This window comes from Astatotilapia calliptera, chromosome 16 (assembly GCF_964374335.1).
Source record: "Astatotilapia calliptera chromosome 16, fAstCal68.1, whole genome shotgun sequence".
Classification (NCBI taxonomy): Eukaryota; Metazoa; Chordata; class Actinopteri; order Cichliformes; family Cichlidae; genus Astatotilapia; species Astatotilapia calliptera.
The window spans coordinates 29,983,539-30,003,680 of record NC_137437.1 but is presented as its reverse complement, the minus strand read 5'-3'; the positions used below and the strand labels follow the sequence as shown (position 1 = coordinate 30,003,680).

At 36.5% G+C, this 20,142-nt stretch overlaps 1 protein-coding gene across 2 annotated transcripts in view; it reads left to right on the top strand.

Moving 5' to 3' along the window:
* Nucleotides 1–20,142, top strand: part of LOC113007388 (inactive dipeptidyl peptidase 10) — a 434,773-nt gene that overhangs the window by 384,590 nt on the left and 30,041 nt on the right. For both annotated transcript variants that reach the window (XM_026143896.2, XM_026143895.2), the window contains exons 6-10: nt 11,319–11,371; nt 11,640–11,721; nt 14,711–14,831; nt 16,666–16,820; nt 20,045–20,142. In XM_026143896.2, the coding sequence (XP_025999681.1) occupies nt 11,319–11,371; nt 11,640–11,721; nt 14,711–14,831; nt 16,666–16,820; nt 20,045–20,142 (509 nt within the window). The remainder of the gene's footprint in view (nt 1–11,318; nt 11,372–11,639; nt 11,722–14,710; nt 14,832–16,665; nt 16,821–20,044) is intronic.

Genomic DNA, 20,142 nt, shown 5'->3' with positions numbered 1-20,142 from the left:
GTCTACCTAATTCTCAGTTTTCATGCCTGTGGAGTTTATTATATGAACGTGGTGACAGTGTAAAAACACCATGCTCTTCTGATTTTCAAACCAACCTTCTGAGCGTTTTAACATTAGAGTCTATGGAAGAGTTGGAGGGAGGAGGCTGTGCATTGGTGACATTTATGAAAGAACCATAACACCTAGTACAATAGTAAACACATTGGATGAAAGAGGACAGCGATGGCTACGTTTTGAGGGTAAAATCATACCTGTAGAGCAAACGCTGCGGACACAGCAGCAGTTTTAAAAAATATTTTAAGATTAATTTTTTTGCTCCTCTCACTCTAGCAGTTGAGCTGCCTCACTCTAGCCCCAACATTCCGTCCCATACACACCCATTATAAACTCTGAAACGGGTGAAAAAACATCATGAAACTTAAACTGGAACTGAAGAAAAAGTATAATAGATATTGAAAAGATAAATACAAGTTGAATAGTTGAATGTCTTGTCTTCGTTTTAAAGTTTGAATGGTGGCTCTATGTCAATGTATGTGGAAGTAGTAAGAGTTTAAAAATGAGTAAGTTGAATGAGGATTTGAAGGGTCTCCCCATTGAAATACATGGGAAATTTTGGGAAATTTTTGTTGAATAAAGTTGAATAAAATTAAAAATATAAATGTTAAAAATGAGAAAAATAGAAGCAGTCATGTCCAAAAGAAGAGGAATCTAATGGTGTTTGAATGGTTTTTCTAAGTTGAACGGTTTTGAAGGAGTAGGAGTACAAAAAACGTACGGAATACAGAATAAAATAGAATAAAGATTAGAAGAACAATACTGTGAATGCTTTTCAAGCATTCACACTAATAAAGATTCGAAGAACAATACTGTGAATGCTTTTCAAGCATTCACACTAACTAGAAAGTGCATTTTCTGAAGAAACTGCAGTGTGAATGCTTGAATCTGAATGTATGCACTGAAATGAATTAATTGCTGAATTTTGAGTTAAAAATATTGAATGAGATTAAAAAAAAACAAAAAAAAAAACGAATTTAACCTGAAAACAAAGGTGCTGAACTGCTAAAAGCTGAAGGTTACACAGAAGAAGGAGTTGGAAAAAAACTGAAAATGTTTTAATTGTAAATTAGGAAAACTAAGAAATGAGAAAAGAACATTTAGAGTCAGAAAACATCTGAAAGAATATTAAAAGGTCATATTCTTTGAATCACTGAATGACTCAAATGTGATCCCTCCACTTGGACCCACACAGTTTAAAAAGTTTACATCTCTGAGCTTTGAAAGACAAGTTGGTAAAAGAACAACGATGGCGACGTTTTGAGGGTAAAATGATGGCTGTAACACTGTGGACACAGCAGCAGTTGAAAGAGAAGTGTTTAAGATGAATTTTGGCAGAGTGGCAGAGAGAGCTCGTTAAGCAGGCAGGTGTGAGCCTGGTTGCTATAGTGACTGCACCCAATGGCTCCATACACACGCACACAGACATGCACCTCACTTTTGCTGCTTAAAATGAACAGAAAAGTCAGGCCGAAACAAATCGTTCCCAAATTAAAAGTACAAGTCGTATTGACAAAATTCTTTCACCGTGAGCGACAGCAGCTTCTAGTCTACCGAATTCTCAGTTTTCATGCCTGTGGAGTTTATTATATGGACGTGGTGACAGTGGAAAGACACCATGCTCTTCTGATTTTCAAACGAACCTTCTGAGCCATTTTAACATTAGAGTCTATGGAAGAGTTGGAGGGAGGAGGCTGTGCATTGGTGACATTTATGAAAGAACCATAACACCTAGTACAATAGTAAACACATTGGATGAAAGAGGACCGCCATGGCTACGTTTTGAGGGTAAAATCATACCTGTAGAGCAAACGCTGTGGACACAGCAGCAGTTTTAAAAAAGATTTTAAGATTAATTTTTTTGCTCCTCTCACTCTAGCAGTTGAGCTGTCTCACTCTAGCCCCAACATTCCGTCCCATACACACCCATTATAAACTCTGAAACGGGTGAAAAAACATCATGAAACTTAAACTGGAACTGAAGAAAAAGTATAATAGATATTGAAAAGATAAATGCAAGTTGAATAGTTGAATGTCTTGTCTTCGTTTTAAAGTTTGAATGGTGGCTCTATGTCAATGTATGTGGAAGTAGTAAGAGTTTAAAAATGAGTAAGTTGAATGAGGATTTGAAGGGTCTCCCCATTGAAATACATTATAAATTTTTGTTGAATAAAGTTGAATAAAATTAAAAATATAAATGTTAAAAATATGAAAAATGGAAGCAGTGTTGTCCAAAAGAATAGGAATCTAACGGTGTTTGAATGGTTTTTCTAAGTTGAACGGTTTTGAAGGAGTAGGATTACAAAAAACGTACGGAATACAGAATAAAATATAATAATAATAATAAAGATTACAACAACAATACTGTGAATGCTTTTCAAGCATTCACACTAATAATAAAGATTAGAAGAACAATACTGTGAATGCTTTTCAAGCATTCACACTAATAACTAGAAAGTGCATTTTCTGAAGAAACTGCAGTGTGAATGCTTGAATCTGAATGTATGCACTGAAATGAATTAATTGCTGAATTTTGAGTTAAAAATATTGAATGAGATTAAAAAAAAAACAAAAAAAAAAACGAATTTAACCTGAAAACAAAGGTGCTTAACTGCTAAAAGCTGAAGGTTACACAGAAGAAGGAGTTGGAAAAAAACTGAAAATGTTTTAAATGTAAATTAGAAAACCCTAAGAAATGAGAAAAGAACATTTAGAGTCAGAAAACATCTGAATGAATATTAAAAGGTCATATTCTTTGAATCACTGAATGACTCAAATGTGATCCCTCCACTTTGATCCACACAGTTTAAATGCCTGAGCTTTGAAAGATACGGTGTTGGAAAGAGAACAATAATGGCGACAATTTGAGGGTAAAATGATGGCTGTAACACTGTGGACACAGCAGCAGTTGAAAGAGAAGTGCTTAAGATGAATCTTGGTACAGTGGCAGGCAGAGCTCGTTAAGCAGGCAGGTGTGAGCCTGGTTGCTATAGTGACTGCACCCAATGGCTCCATACACACGTACACAGACATGCGCCTCACTTTTGCTGCTTAAAATGAACAGAAAAGTCAGGCCGAAACAAATCGTTCCCAAATGAAAAGTAAAAGTCGTATTGACGAAATTCTTTCACCGTGAGCGACAGCAATGTCTAGTCTACCTAATTCTCAGTTTTCATGCCTGTGGAGCTTATTATATGGACGTGGTGACAGTGGAAAGACACCATGCTCTTCTGATTTTCAAACGAACCTTCTGAGCCATTTTAACATTAGAGTCTATGGAAGAGTTGGAGGGAGGAGGCTGTGCATTGGTGACATTTATGAAAGAACCATAACACCTAGGACAATAGTAAACACATTGGATGAAAGAGGACAGCGATGGCTACGTTTTGAGGGTAAAATCATACCTGTAGAGCAAACGCTGCAGACACAGCAGCAGTTTTAAAAAAGATTTTAAGATTAATTTTTTTGCTCCTCTCACTCTAGCAGTTGAGCTGCCTCACTCTAGCCCCAACATTCCGTCCCATACACACCCATTATAAACTCTGAAACGGGTGAAAAAACATCATGAAACTTAAACTGGAACTGAAGAAAAAGTATAATAGATATTGAAAAGATAAATACAAGTTGAATAGTTGAATGTCTTGTCTTCGTTTTAAAGTTTGAATGGTGGCTCTATGTCAATGTATGTGGAAGTAGTAAGAGTTTAAAAATGAGTAAGTTGAATGAGAATTTGAAGGGTCTCCCCATTGAAATACATGGGAAATTTTTGTTGAATAAAGTTGAATAAAATTAAAAATATAAATGTTAAAAATGAGAAAAATAGAAGCAGTCATGTCCAAAATAATAGGAATCTAACGATGTTTGAATGGTTTTTCTAAGTTGAACGGTTTTGAAGGAGTAGGCTTTCAAAAAACGTACGGAATAAGAAAATATAACTAGAAAGTGCATTTTCTGAAGAAACTGCAGTGTGAATGCTTGAATCTGAATGTATGCACTGAAATGAATTAATTGCTGAATTTTGGGTTAAAAATATTGAATGAAATTAAAAAAAAACCAAAAAAAACAAATTTAACCTGAAAACAAAGGTGCTGAACTGCTAAAAGCTGAAGGTTACACAGAAGCAGAAGTTGGAAAAAAGCTGAAAATGTTTTAAATGTAAATTAGAAAAATCTAAGAAATGAGAAAAGAAATTTAGACTAAGAAAAACAAAAAAGAAAACATCTGAAAGAATATTAAAAGTTCATATTCTTTGAATCACTAAATGACTCAAATGTGATCCCTCCACTTTGATCCACACAGTTTAAAAAGTTTAAAAGTCTGAGCTTTGAAAGGCACGGTGTTGGAAAGACAACAACGATGGCGACGTTTTGAGGGTAAAATGATGGCTTTAACACTGTGGACACAGCAGCAGTTGAAAGAGAAGTGTTTGAGATCAATCTTGGCAGAGAGAGAGAGAGAGCTCGTTAAGCAGGCAGGTGTGAGCCTGGTTGCTATAGTGACCGCACCCAATGGCTCCATACACACGCACACAGACATGCACCTCACTTTTGCTGCTTAAAATGAACAGAAAAGTCAGGCCCAAACAAATCGTTCCCAAATGAAAAGTATAGGTCGTATTGACGAAATTCTTTCACCGTGAGCGACAGCAATGTCTAGTCTACCTAATTCTCAGTTTTCATGCCTGTGGAGCTTATTATATGGACGTGGTGACAGTGTAAAAACACCATGCTCTTCTGATTTTCAAACGAACCTTCTGAGCCGTTTTAACATTAGAGTCTATGGAAGAGTTGGAGGGAGGAGGCTGTGCATTGGTGACATTTACGAAAGAACCATAACACCTAGTACAATACTAAACACATTGGATGAAAGAGGACAGCGATGGCTACGTTTTGAGGGTAAAATCATACCTGTAGAGCAAACGCTGCAGACACAGCAGCAGTTTTAAAAAAGATTTTAAGATTAATTTTTTTGCTCCTCTCACTCTAGCAGTTGAGCTGTCTCACTCTAGCCCCAACATTCCGTCCCATACACACCCATTATAAACTCTGAAACGGGTGAAAAAACATCATGAAAGTTAAACTGGAACTGAAGAAAAAGTATAATAGATATTGAAAAGATAAATACAAGTTGAATAGTTGAATGTCTTGTCTTCGTTTTAAAGTTTGAATGGTGGCTCTATGTCAATGTATGTGGAAGTAGATACAGTTTAAAGAGGAGGAAGTTGAATGAGAATTTGAAGGGTCTCCCCATTGAAATACATGGGAAATTTTTGTTGAAAAAAGTTGAATAAAATTAAAAATATAAATGTTAAAAATGAGAAAAATAGAAGCAGTCATGTCCAAAAGAATAGGAATCTAATGGTGTTTGAATGGTTTTTCTAAGTTGAACGGTTTTGAAGGAGATAGATTACAAAAAACGTACGGAATCCATAATAATAAAATACTAGAAAGTGCATTTTCTGAAGAAACTGCAGTGTGAATGCTTGAATCTGAATGTATGCACTGAAATGAATTAATTGCTGAATTTTGAGTTAAAACTTTTTTAATGAGATAAAAAAAAAAACCCAAATTTAACCTGAAAACAAAAGTGCTGAACTGCTAAAAGCTGAAGGTTACACAGAAGAAGAAGTTGGAAAAAAGCTGAAAATGTTTTAATTGTAAATTAGAAAACCCTAAGAAATGAGAAAAGAACCTTTAGAGTCAGAAAACATCTGAAAGAATATTAAAAGGTCATATTCTTTGAATCACTGAATGACTAAAATGTGATCCCTCCACTTGGATCCACACAGTTTAAAAAGTTTACATCTCTGAGCTTTGAAAGACAAGATGTTGGAAAAAGAACAACGATGGCGACGTTTTGAGGGTAAAATGATGGCTTTAACACTGTGGACACAGCAGCAGTTGAAAGAGAAGTGCTTAAGATGAATCTTGGTACAGTGGCAGGCAGAGCTCGTTAAGCAGGCAGGTGTGAGCCTGGTTGCTATAGTGACCGCACCCAATGGCTCCATACACACGTACACAGACATGCGCCTCACTTTTGCTGCTTAAAATGAACAGAAAAGTCAGGCCGAAACAAATCGTTCCCAAATGAAAAGTACATGTCGTACTGACAAAATTCTTTCACCGTGAGCGACAGCCATGTCTAGTCTACCAAATTCTCAGTTTTCATGCCTGTGGAGCTTATTATATGGACGTGGTGACAGTGGAAAGACACCATGCTCTTCTGATTTTCAAACGAACCTTCTGAGCCATTTTAACATTAGAGTCTATGGAAGAGTTGGAAGGAGGAGGCTGTGCATTGGTGACATTTATGAAAGAACCGTAACACCTAGGACAATAGTAAACACATTGGATGAAAGAGGACAGCCATGGCTACGTTTTGAGGGTAAAATCATACCTGTAGAGCAAACGCTGCGGACACAGCAGCAGTTTTAAAAAATATTTTAAGATTAATTTTTTTGCTCCTCTCACTCTAGCAGTTGAGCTGCCTCACTCTAGCCCCAACATTCCGTCCCATACACACCCATTATAAACTCTGAAACGGGTGAAAAAACATCATGAAACTTAAACTGGAACTGAAGAAAAAGTATAATAGATATTGAAAAGATAAATACAAGTTGAATAGTTGAATGTCTTGTCTTCGTTTTAAAGTTTGAATGGTGGCTCTATGTCAATGTATGTGGAAGTAGTAAGAGTTTAAAAATGAGTAAATTGAATGAGAATTTGAAGGGTCTCCCCATTGAAATACATGGGAAATTTTTGTTGAATAAAGTTGAATAAAATTAAAAATATAAATGTTAAAAATGAGAAAAATAGAAGCAGTCATGTCCAAAATAATAGGAATCTAACGATGTTTGAATGGTTTTTCTAAGTTGAACGGTTTTGAAGGAGTAGGCTTTCAAAAAACGTACGGAAAAAGAAAATATAACTAGAAAGTGCATTTTCTGAAGAAACTGCAGTGTGAATGCTTGAATCTGAATGTATGCACTGAAATGAATTAATTGCTGAATTTTGAGTTAAGAATTTTGAATGAGATAAAAAAAAAGTCCAAATTTAACCTGAAAACAAAAGTGCTGAACTGCTAAAAGCTGAAGGTTACACAGAAGAAGAAGTTGGAAAAAAGCTGAAAATGTTTTAATTGTAAATTAGAAAAACCTAAGAAATGAGAAAAGAACATTTAGAGTCAGAAAACATCTGAAAGAATATTAAAAGGTCATATTCTTTGAATCACTGAATGACTAAAATGTGATCCCTCCACTTGGATCCACACAGTTTAAAAAGTTTACATCTCTGAGCTTTGAAAGACAAGATGTTGGAAAGAGAACAACGATGGCGACGTTTTGAGGGTAAAATGATGGCTGTAACACTGTGGAGACAGCAGCAGTTGAAAGAGAAGTGTTTAAGATGAATCTTGGCAGAGTGAGAGAGAGAGCTCGTTAAGCAGGCAGGTGTGAGCCTGGTTGCTATAGTGACTGCACCCAAGGGCTCCATACACACGTACACAGACATGCACCTCACTTTTGCTGCTTAAAATGAACAGAAAAGTCAGGCCGAAACAAATCGCTCCCAAATGAAAAGTAAAAGTCGTATTGACAAAATTCTTTCACCGTGAGCGACAGCAGCTTCTAGTCTACTGAATTCTCAGTTTTCATGCCTGTGGAGTTTATTATATGGACGTGGTGACAGTGGAAAGACACCATGCTCTTCTGATTTTCAAACGAACCTTCTGAGCCATTTTAACATTAGAGTCTATGGAAGAGTTGGAGGGAGGAGGCTGTGCATTGGTGACATTTATGAAAGAACCATAACACCTAGTACAATAGTAAACACATTGGATGAAAGAGGACAGCCATGGCTACGTTTTGAGGGTAAAATCATACCTGTAGAGCAAACGCTGCAGACACAGCAGCAGTTTTAAAAAATATTTTAAGATTAATTTTTTTGCTCCTCTCACTCTAGCAGTTGAGCTGCCTCACTCTAGCCCCAACATTCCGTCCCATAAACACCCATTATAAACTCTGAAACGGGTGAAAAAACATCATGAAACTTAAACTGGAACTGAAGAAAAAGTATAATAGATATTGAAAAGATAAATACAAGTTGAATAGTTGAATGTCTTGTCTTCGTTTTAAAGTTTGAATGGTGGCTCTATGTCAATGTATGTGGAAGTAGTAAGAGTTTAAAAATGAGTAAGTTGAATGAGAATTTGAAGGGTCTCCCCATTGAAATACATGGGAAATTTTTGTTGAATAAAGTTGAATAAAATTAAAAATATAAATGTTAAAAATGAGAAAAATAGAAGCAATGTTGTCCAAAATAATAGGAATCTAACGATGTTTGAATGGTTTTTCTAAGTTGAACGGTTTTGAAGGAGTAGGCTTTCAAAAAACGTACGGAAAAATAAAATATAATAATAAAGATTACAACAACAATACTGTGAATGCTTTTCAAGCATTCACACTAATAACTAGAAAGTGCATTTTCTGAAGAAACTGCAGTGTGAATGCTTGAATCTGAATGTATGCACTGAAATGAATTAATTGCTGAATTTTGAGTTAAAAATATTGAATGAGATTAAAAAAAAACAAAAAAAAAACGAATTTAACCTGAAAACAAAGGTGCTGAACTGCTAAAAGCTGAAGGTTACACAGAAGAAGGAGTTGGAAAAAAACTGAAAATGTTTTAAATGTAAATTAGAAAACCCTAAGAAATGAGAAAAGAACATTTAGAGTCAGAAAACATCTGAATGAATATTAAAAGGTCATATTCTTTGAATCACTGAATGACTCAAATGTGATCCCTCCACTTTGATCCACACAGTTTAAAAAGTTTAAATGCCTGAGCTTTGAAAGATACGGTGTTGGAAAGAGAACAATAATGGCGACAATTTGAGGGTAAAATGATGGCTGTAACACTGTGGACACAGCAGCAGTTGAAAGAGAAGTGCTTAAGATGAATCTTGGTACAGTGGCAGGCAGAGCTCGTTAAGCAGGCAGGTGTGAGCCTGGTTGCTATAGTGACCGCACCCAATGGCTCCATACACACGTACACAGACATGCGCCTCACTTTTGCTGCTTAAAATGAACAGAAAAGTCAGGCCGAAACAAATCGCTCCCAAATGAAAAGTAAAAGTCGTATTGACGAAATTCTTTCACCGTGAGCGACAGCAATGTCTAGTCTACCTAATTCTCAGTTTTCATGCCTGTGGAGCTTATTATATGGACGTGGTGACAGTGGAAAGACACCATGCTCTTCTGATTTTCAAACGAACCTTCTGAGCCATTTTAACATTAGAGTCTATGGAAGAGTTGGAGGGAGGAGGCTGTGCATTGGTGACATTTATGAAAGAACCATAACACCTAGGACAATAGTAAACACATTGGATGAAAGAGGACAGCCATGGCTACGTTTTGAGGGTAAAATCATACCTGTAGAGCAAACGCTGCAGACACAGCAGCAGTTTTAAAAAAGATTTTAAGATTAATTTTTTTGCTCCTCTCACTCTAGCAGTTGAGCTGCCTCACTCTAGCCCCAACATTCCGTCCCATACACACCCATTATAAACTCTGAAATGGGTGAAAAAACATCATGAAACTTAAACTGGAACTGAAGAAAAAGTATAATAGATATTGAAAAGATAAATACAAGTTGAATAGTTGAATGTCTTGTCTTCGTTTTAAAGTTTGAATGGTGGCTCTATGTCAATGTATGTGGAAGTAGTAAGAGTTTAAAAATGAGTAAGTTGAATGAGGATTTGAAGGGTCTCCCCATTGAAATACATTATAAATTTTTGTTGAATAAAGTTGAATAAAATTAAAAATATAAATGTTAAAAATATGAAAAATAGAAGCAGTGTTGTACAAAAGAATAGGAATCTAACGGTGTTTGAATGGTTTTTCTAAGTTGAACGGTTTTGAAGTTATAGGATTACAAAAAACGTACGGAATAGATAAAATATAATAATAATAATAATAATAAAGATTCGAATAACAATACTGTGAATGCTTTTCAAGCATTCACACTAATAATAAAGATTAGAAGAACAATACTGTGAATGCTTTTCAAGCATTCACACTAATAATAAAGATTAGAAGAACAATACTGTGAATGCTTTTCAAGCATTCACACTAATAAAGATTAGAATAACAATACTGTGAATGCTTTTCAAGCATTCACACTAATAATAATAATAATAATAATAATAAAGATTAGAATAACAATACTGTGAATGCTTTTCAAGCATTCACACTAATAATAATAATAATAATAAAGATTACAACAACAATACTGTGAATGCTTTTCAAGCATTCACACTAATAATAATAATAATAATAAAGATTACAACAACAATACTGTGAATGCTTTTCAAGCATTCACACTAATTAATAAGGGCATCACATGAAATATAAGGAACAGAGATGTACAACTTCAAAACTAATCAAATTTATGATCCACCACATAGGCGTATCAGATTACTTCAATACAAATCTATTCCAGAGACCAATTTGTTGTTTTCATATTTTTTTAAATGGCAATTGTCAGGCTTAAGTGCCACTAATGCAATCCAATCACAGCTGTTGCCCCAGAGTGTCAGCTGCATTGTGTGATAAAGTACTCTCATCATAGGTTCTATGACAGAAGAGTAAAGCATTGTTACCATTTCACTGTAATTTATCTAAAACTGGAAACCATCCTGTGTTATTCCTGTCACTGTCCAATTAAATACAGAGAATTTGAGGCTGCACAAGTATCACAGGTCTACAGATGAAGCAGAAGCACACTGATGAAAAGTAAATCATTTTTTTAAACTGCAGCTATATCCTTTATATAAACAATAACTAGTTGTCAACCCTTGGAAAACAAAATTAGCAGCATTTTACGTGAAAAAAATTCTAGTACATTCAGACTTCTCTCTTGCTTCAATAGAAAGCCAAAATGTTTCATTAACTTGTGTTCTCTTTTGTGAATGAAAGCAGAATTACCAATTAAAAGAACTAAAGCACTACCCTGCAATCAACAGTTCAGCTGCCATATCCCATTGGAGACTATAGTTTCCTCACCAAATTGAAATGGTTGCATGTGTGTCTTATTTGCACATAAACAGCATATCACACTGTTATTAGCAGTCTCCAAGAGAATAAAGACGACTAAAATACCATGAAAAATGTCAAAAATATTTTGTGGTGTGTTTTCTACATTAGTCTCAGAATGTGAATTTGCTGACATTTGCTGAAAAATTTTTTTGTTTGTGTGTTTTATTTTTAGGTCTACCAGCACTCTTTCCTGGCATCATACCTCCTCTACAATCTATACACAAGGTAAGGAAACATAGAAATAAATCCTAAATAATATAATGGGATGATTTCTTTTTCAGTTGACCATCCTTTAAGAGCACCAGTGTCACACATCTTAGGACAAAAATGTCAGCATGCTATCTTTAACAGATGAATATAATCTTATATAATATAGGTTAAAAGTTAAACTGATAGTGCAGAGCTAATGTTCACCTCACTGAGATTTCAATGACAGTGTGTCAGTGATTGCTAGACTGATTTTGTGATACTTTTATCATTACCATTACATCAGGGAGGTGCGGGAGCTCAATCCTCCAGAGGTGTCTGACTCAGTGCTCCAGTTTGCTTCATGGGGTGTTCGGGGTCAACAACTGGTAAGTGACTGTAGAGCTTTATAAAGGTCACTAAATCTTAAAACAACCATGCTTGAATTATATTCTTAAGCTTTTATTGATTCAGTGGTTAGTTTACCTCAGGATTTATTCCCTTGGTTTCCATAGGCTTTCCTGGATGCTTGGTTTATAGGTTGTCACATTAGCTAAAGCAAAGCTGTTCTTCCTGAAGTCCACCAAAAATTTAAAATGTAATGTTGATGTAAAACTGTTGTTAAAGGGTTTTATACACAGCCCCACACTTTCAGAGGCTCAAAAAAGACTGAATAACTGATTGATGAGCAGTTTTGTTATTCACTGAAGCTCTCAATATGAGGTCCACAGGAATGTCAAGGCAAGTTAGAGATGCAATCACTGGGACAAAGAAACTTTAAACAAATCTGTCACAGAGATAAAATCAAGAATCTGGTTCATTCTTTAAAACAAGAAATGGACACAACAAGGACCCCTTCACAACATCTAACTGAGTGAAGAACATTCTTGTGCATCGTTTTCTGTCTACAGTCCAGAGATACTTTTATGAATGGAAATACAAAAGGCTCCAAAACACCGGATAAACTCAGAAACAATAAGGCAAGATTAGAATGTGCCAGAGAACATCTGAAAGAGCCTGCAGAGTTCAGAAAGAGAAAACAATCCTTGGAGAAATGAAACCAAGATGAACTTGTATCAGAATGACAGCAAGATAAAAGTATGGACAAGGAAAGATAAGCAAAGCAAAGCAAAGGCTTCAAACTGGACACATTCAAAACCAATCCATTATTCAACATCTATTTAACCACTGATTGCAACCCGTTAAATGTAACTTATCACACTGCATTTATTTGGTATGCATCTCTTCCTCAGCCATTGCAGCACAGATCATTCCAGCCCATAATTCTTTTCATCTCATAAATATTACAGTTAAACAAATGCATGCAAAATATTCACAATAAAATCCTGCCTCTGGATATGAAAAACAATGCATAAATAAATCATCCTTGAAGAGTCAGAAATCATAAACTATATAAAATGTAATTTGATATACAAGTTTAAGCTTTTCCAGTGACCACCCAGACTGCAAATGAGCTATATCCCATCCCATCATGAATTTCTTAACATTGCTTTAGGCTTCAGGCATTTAGAAATAATTGAGACACAAATCAATTGTCAAGCTAAAAAAGCAAAAGCAAACATAATGTCATTCATTTTCAATCAGAAATGAAAAAGATTTTTTTTGCATCTCCATTTAGAATTGTTGCTTTTAGATCATTATGAAGTCAAAGTTTCGATAAGTCATTATAGGAAAAAAAAACACTGTAATTGGCTTGTTTTTCTCATTTTTCTCTGTGAAGTCTAGCCCCAGTGCAATCAAAATATTTAGTATTTTGGTGTTTATTTTTGTATTTATTTATTTATATCAAAAGCTAACTAACATTTTTTAACATTTTTCCCAACAAGTCAATTTTGCCTTCTTCAAATGTATATAGTTATGATTATTACTAATGATGAGATAGATCTCAGAGGGTCAAACTGTTAATATTTGTGGATTCAAAGATGCAATAAAAGCTATTCAGTTCAGAATGCAAAAAAACAAAAAAAAGAAAACAAAAGAAAAAGAAAAAAAAAACTAGAAATCCAAACCCACACACTAAATAATGCAAAGTATCGAGCACCATGGGAAGGACACAGATGCTTCACAGATGGACAGAAATAAAGACCTGGACTAAAGGGAAGGATAGCATTATACACACACATACGCACACACTGAGGAGGACCGAGTGAGAATCTGGAAGGAAAGCAGGCATGGTTGAAGATAATCAAGACAATAGCAGGGAAAAAGTAAAAGTCAAACACGAGAGACAGCAGCAAACTATCAAAGCAAAGCAGGAAGTGGTCACAAAGAGAAGGAAACTCACACAAAATAAAATATAGAAGAACACTGGACAGGCAAGAGTGATGTAAATCTTCTTATTATTTCATGAATCATGTTTTACAGGGTTAAGACATAAGATTAGGACAAAGATCCAAAATATAATCAACACAAGAATTAACCCTCAAAAAAATAACAGCCAATGCTTCAAATACTGGAATACAGAAACCCAAACTCGAATCTATTAACTAAGCATTCAAATCCTAAACCATCAGGACCAGAATATAAACTAGTTTTTGATATTTTATACATCACACGATGATGCAATCAGTGGAGAAAGTGATCAGCAAAAGAACTCAAAGATCTGTGAACAGAATGAGATGGAGCCCAGGCCTTTATGCATGCACAAAGGTTTGAAATTTTTCTTTGCTCAGCAGGGAGAAAAAACAAAACAAAATCCTGAATAAAGATTGTCTGTTCTCTCAAGTCACAAACAAACTACCCTTAAACCAAACAATTATTGTGAGGAGAAGTCAGTTTCACTAATCAAGCTGTTGCTGAAAGACATCTTGTTGGGCGACTGGAGCTCTCTGTGTGAGTAATGCCTCCAACGTGCCGTGCATCATGCACCGAATAATCAGTCCATTATTTTCTCCAGTGAAGACAAGGAAGGTAATTAAGCATTCGATAGCATATTTATCTCGTTTCCTCAGTATTTATACCTGCCCCCAGTGGAAACTGTTCACCAGGAAGCCCTGCAGCAGTGTGTCATGGTGCTAATGACAAAGTAGTTTTCATTACTTATGAGCTCTCCCATATTTATCTGTGTTAGATGAGCCACTCTCTGAGTGTGTTTTTATCAATGGACCAGTCGCAGTGATCCTTTACCTATTTGTTCAGTGGAGGTGTTCCATCACCTTGGCCCAAAAAGAAATTGGGCCATAATTTTAAAACTAGTACATGTCTAAAAAGCAATGCATCTTAAAATACATGAAATAAATCAAGCTTGGGGACATAAATACAAGCTGGTATTATCTTTCTCTTGTTTTCATACATTACGGTATCTTCTCTCTTTTGTTTACTTAATACATTAACTTTTTTATTTCCTCTATTCCACAGGTGTACATATTTGAAAACAACATCTACTACCAAATGGATGTTCAGAGCAGCTCGTGGAGGCTCACGTCATCTGGGGAGGAGGGGGTTGTCTTCAATGGCATCTCAGACTGGCTCTATGAGGGTAAGTATGAGGCTGCAGGGTCGCAAACTGCCACAGAAAAGTTTCTGCTTTTTAGTTCACAGCTACTATTCTGTAAGATTCTGCATGCCTCTTCAAGAAATCTTTGTAATGAAAGTACAAACACTAAGATCATTTTTTATGGACTACATTGTTTTTGTTTGATTTGTACCATCCTATCTTAATCTACTATACTATACTTAATGTACTACTATCTTTTCTTTTTCTATTATTATCTTAATGTTAAATCCTAAACATATATTAACATCCTAGTATAAGAAGTATGTACCATATCTCCTCATCAACAAGCAGGCCAATCTGAATGAAACGTTCCACAAACATTGTCAGACATTTTCCTGTTGTTGATGTTGTTGTGTATTCATCATCCCCCTGCAATCAGCAATGCAGTTTTGTTCAAGTCACTGGCCTGCAGGTTTGGTGATAACTAGTTCAACTCACTCAAAGAACCTTCAGAGAACTTCTGTCCAAACCTTCTGCCACTTTTAAGCTTTGTAGTGTTAGACTTTTCAGAGTTTCATTGTGTAGCTCCTTGCTGATGTTTTACATAAAATGTCTGTTAAAACGTTTATTTTTAAGTGCTGAACAGACAGATATTACCTTCAGACAGATATTTACCTGGTAGAGAACAAAAACAGAAAAAAGACGCTGAATTTCAAACTCATTGGTCATCATGGAGAAATTATAGGAGAAATGGATGTGGTAGTCCCACTCAGCCTTAGTAATGTGCAATAATGTACAGTAACCACTTATTAAGAAGGCAACATGTATGCAGCTGTGGAAAGAAACCTCTATATGGGCAAAAGGTTCTTCAGATCACTGCTGATGAGATCGACATGAGGTAACAACAGAAGCAAACTGATTTTAGAAGTCCCTAACCTAAGTCTTCTTCAATCTGTCATGTATGCTGGCACTGGACTCAAAAGGCAGGACTCTGAACTGTGCAATCAAACAAGTGGGTTTATTTACAACACCGGTGATATGTACATATGTACAGTGAGATGGGGAGAAGAGGGCTCCAGGGATTCCAAGGCTAGGTCCAGAGGTGGGAAAAGGGGAACACACGCTCACACTCCACTATGTACAATCCAAATCCAGATTCCACACCGTCCACTCCAACACTACGCTCACTCTGGAGAGTGAATGCTCAACTGGGAAGGGTCCAGGGAAGACAGGTTCAGGTCTATACAAGGGAGATTGAGACAGATATCAGAGAAACACTCAGGAACACAGGGAGATCAACAAGAGACTAAGCCAGGGTACACTAACACTAGTAAGTGCAATGCTCCAGTGAGGCACACCACTCCAACCAGGCTCCTTAAGTATGGTTGGTGTTTATCAGCCGTGATAAGCCACACATGCGTGTGCATGTCTGTGAAGATCAGGTGACCACTGGAGTCAGGCAACACACCCCAGGACAGCCACTGGTGGATCATGACATAATCATTTACAAAAATAAGCTTCTTTTCATATACAGACTTCAACTGCCCAAAGATCAGGACCAGAATGAGTGTTTTATTGTAGCAGATCTTGGATACAGTTACAGTTTAAGTTCAAACCAACCTGATAGGACTATTATCTGTGCGTTTTATTATTTGAGTTTGTTTTATTGTAAATGCATCCAAATAAATGCAAATAATATTTTTTATTTTTATGCAGTAAAATTGTACTTTGTTTAAAGTCTCACCACTTTTCATTTAATTTTAAAAAGTTGATGTAAAAATCTGAGTATTGTGTACATTGCATTTAAAAAAATAACTCATTAAACTTCCATTTCTTTTGACTTGGGCTTTCAGATTGTTTTGGTTTGTCTTTGCAGAGATGGTACTGCACACTCAGGTGGCCCACTGGTGGTCACCAGACGGCTCCAGATTGGCTTACCTCACCATCAACGACTCCCTGGTCCCTACAATGTTCCTCCCCCGTTTCACAGGCTCCCTTTACCCTAGAGGGAAAGAGTATCCTTATCCAAAGGTGGGACTCATAAAAGTCAAGCTTAAACTGTGTTTAATTATAAAATTAAAGGTAGTAAAAACTTGACATCACTGCTCTGATGCTAGGCTCAGATGTGCTGTTCCACCCAGAATAACCTGCATTTAGAGTAGTTGGTACTGTATAACCAGCTGAATCCACTATAACCTGAAAAGAGGATAGTGTTCTTTTTTATTGCAGCTATATTGTATCAAACCGGTGCGATCAGTAATACAACTACTGGCTCTCTCCTTAAGCTGATCCATAAAGGTTAGCGAATCCTTTTGTTGTTTAATTCATGCTAGCGCTGCCTTGCTCCCTTTGAAGAGGGATGGCTGCAGGAATCTGTGGCACTGGGAGGGAAACAAGCATGATACGCTTCAGCAAGGCAAGTTAACACACCTCCCATCTCTTGATGTGGATGTTTAGCGTATCAAATGCCTTTTAGATGGGAGATTGGTTGAGGAAAACTGTCAGAATGAGGGTCATAAGGTGGAGGGCAACCTCATTTGTTGGTTTAGACCTGACCACAGATGGGGAGGAATGGAAGGAAGATGTGTTGTTAATGAAGCAATGCTCCTGATCTTAGAATTGCCCATCCAGTGAATAAAAAAAAACCTACATTGACATTTTGTTGCTTACACCCTTGAGAGAGGTCAGAGTTGAGATATTATGGGACTAAATGAAGCAGAGATTTAATTGCTTTCTCATTCATTTTGTCTTTGGGAGCAGTGATGCTGCTCGGCAGTCTGACAGTTATACCTCTGGGCCAGTCACTCTGGGATACATTTGTGTGGGTGTCTCCTCTGTGAGTGAATACATGGTAAAAAGCACACCCCAGTGGGAGTCTTTTATGGACACATTATTAATAGTGACAAACTGTTCCACACTGCACCCTGGCCTATGCTAGATTTTCCTGACCAGCCTCAATGTGTGAACAACAAGGCCAGAGATGCACATTGGAAATGCAGTATTAAAGTCGTCTCAAGAATTGTATCATAACTCAGTCCACAATCGATGATATTGCTATGGTTTGTTTTTATAGGCAAATAATTTAAGAGAAAAATGAGCCATTAACCAGCCTATGTGGTCGGTTGGATTTTGGGAGTGTAAGTTTCTGTACAAACAGGTCATTTGAGCTGAAAGCTAAGCAGCTCACCATAAAAATGTTTGCATTTATGTGTTGTTTTTAATATTCATCATCTCATTTTATCATGTTAGCATGCTTAAATTTGATAATTACATTGATAGTAGATAGCACAGTCCCACTCCTGACTTAATGAATCATTAGTCAGAACTCCTTAGCATCATATTTGAACAAATCCAAAGTATAAGTTTTTAATGTGCATGGTTAAAGTTGTGATCAGGCAGATTTTAACTGAAGCCACACTTTTTCTGAACACAGCTGAGCAGTTGTGGTGCTCAGAGTATTAAAGCGAATCTCCTAAATGGGATATAAAATTGCAGTTTGACAGAGGGGATTTTTGTGAGTGCTTAAACAGTTTAGAGGTAGACGTTGTATGTTTAAAGGTAAACCAGCATTGGTACAGTTGCATATGCAAATTTTGCTAAAAGCATGGTTTGCTAATGGTTTCACTGCTAAAGGAACAAATAAAGTAGGTATCTAAAGAAATGTATATTGGTCGTTAACAGCTGCAAACAGATTAACAAGTGAAATTAATGTAACAAATATGATAGGATACAGTTCACTACTGTGAGAAATTGGCAACCAGTACAGACAGTATACTACCTCTTACCCTATGAGAGGAAGGGCTAAGCTACACCCACCTTCCAACTTGATATTTTATGGCCGGAATAGCCGGGGTGTTTGTACGGCGAATCCAAAAGCAGAAAAGGGAAAGACGGAACTGAATCAAACTGAACACGTACATGGGAAACATGAAACTGAGCAGTAGAAATAAAACTCTGTGACATGACTTGACGTGGAGACAACAGACAACCCAACAAAGAACAGAGGGAGATAGAGGACTTAAATACACAGAAGGGTAATGAAGGAAGCAGAAACAGCTGGGGAGACACACTGAACATGGAAACACTAGACCTTTTCAAATGAAAACAGGAAACATAGAGAGACACAGACATGACAACCAAACTTGACAATAGGACGTGGAACACACAGACATGAATTACATGACAGACTCGGGGAACAGAAAGGAACACAGGGAGAAGGACATGGGCAACGGATAAGGGAGACAAGAGGGAGAGGGAAACACAAGGGGAACCTGCATAGACAAGGAGCTCACACATGACAAACAGGAAAAGACTCATGAAGGCTAAGACATAGATGAAACATAGACTACAATACCACTCAACTAAACCCTAACTAAATAACAACACAAGTTTGCATTCATGCAGGTAACATAAGAAAATCAAAAATACAAAATAAACTCAAAACGTTGGGTCACAGACCCAGCCCCTGACAGGATAAGTGCTTAAAAAATGTATGGATGCACGGACGGATGGATGGTTAAAATGGTTAACTATGACTTAGAATTGCTAAACACAAAATTATAACAAGGCCACCTCAGCTAAAAACATTAAAGTTGTTGTTGAGGGTTTGGGGTTCTGGCTGAAGGGACCTTAAGATAAATGACAGTTGGTAATCATCTCTCAATATTTTGATTATCACTGGTTACATAAACTACAAAGTAGTAAGTTACTGGGTTACAGTAGTAGAAAGTATATAAAAAACATTACTCTTGCTAGTTTTCAGATGTGCTTATTTCATCAAATTACTGCTCTATCATGTCTTACCTTTATGTGGCAAATGTGATCAACAGAACAGGATGGAGTTTCCCCCCCCAAAAAATGTATCTTCACAAGAAAAGAAAGTGAAGGATTGGAGAAGACATGAATTACGACAAATTACTGTCATCTTTGTGATGTGTTGCTTTGTATTTTTGAGATTTCCTTTGTCATATAGACTAATGAGCTCCATTTTTGAAGGATGCTTAAGTGAAGGGAAACAACTGACATGCCCAAGGGGCTGCACAGTACGCAGCACAGTTTGTTGTCTACCTTTTTAATATTCTCATTGTATTCCCTTGTGAAGTCCTATTGGCATAAATGAAAGCACATAAAAATAGCAAACAATTACTCAGTGTTGACTCCGATCCCTTCGTTGTGTGCAGTGTATTGTGGGTTTTTACATCAGATTTGATTAGGATCCTGAATATAATGATAAAGTTATGGTGTGTTCACTTTAGATGTGCCAAATCAATCCGTCTGTCAGACTCTATGTCGTCACTCTGGATGGCAGCGCTCTCACAACTGAACTGAAACCTCCTGACAGTTTTGAGAAAAG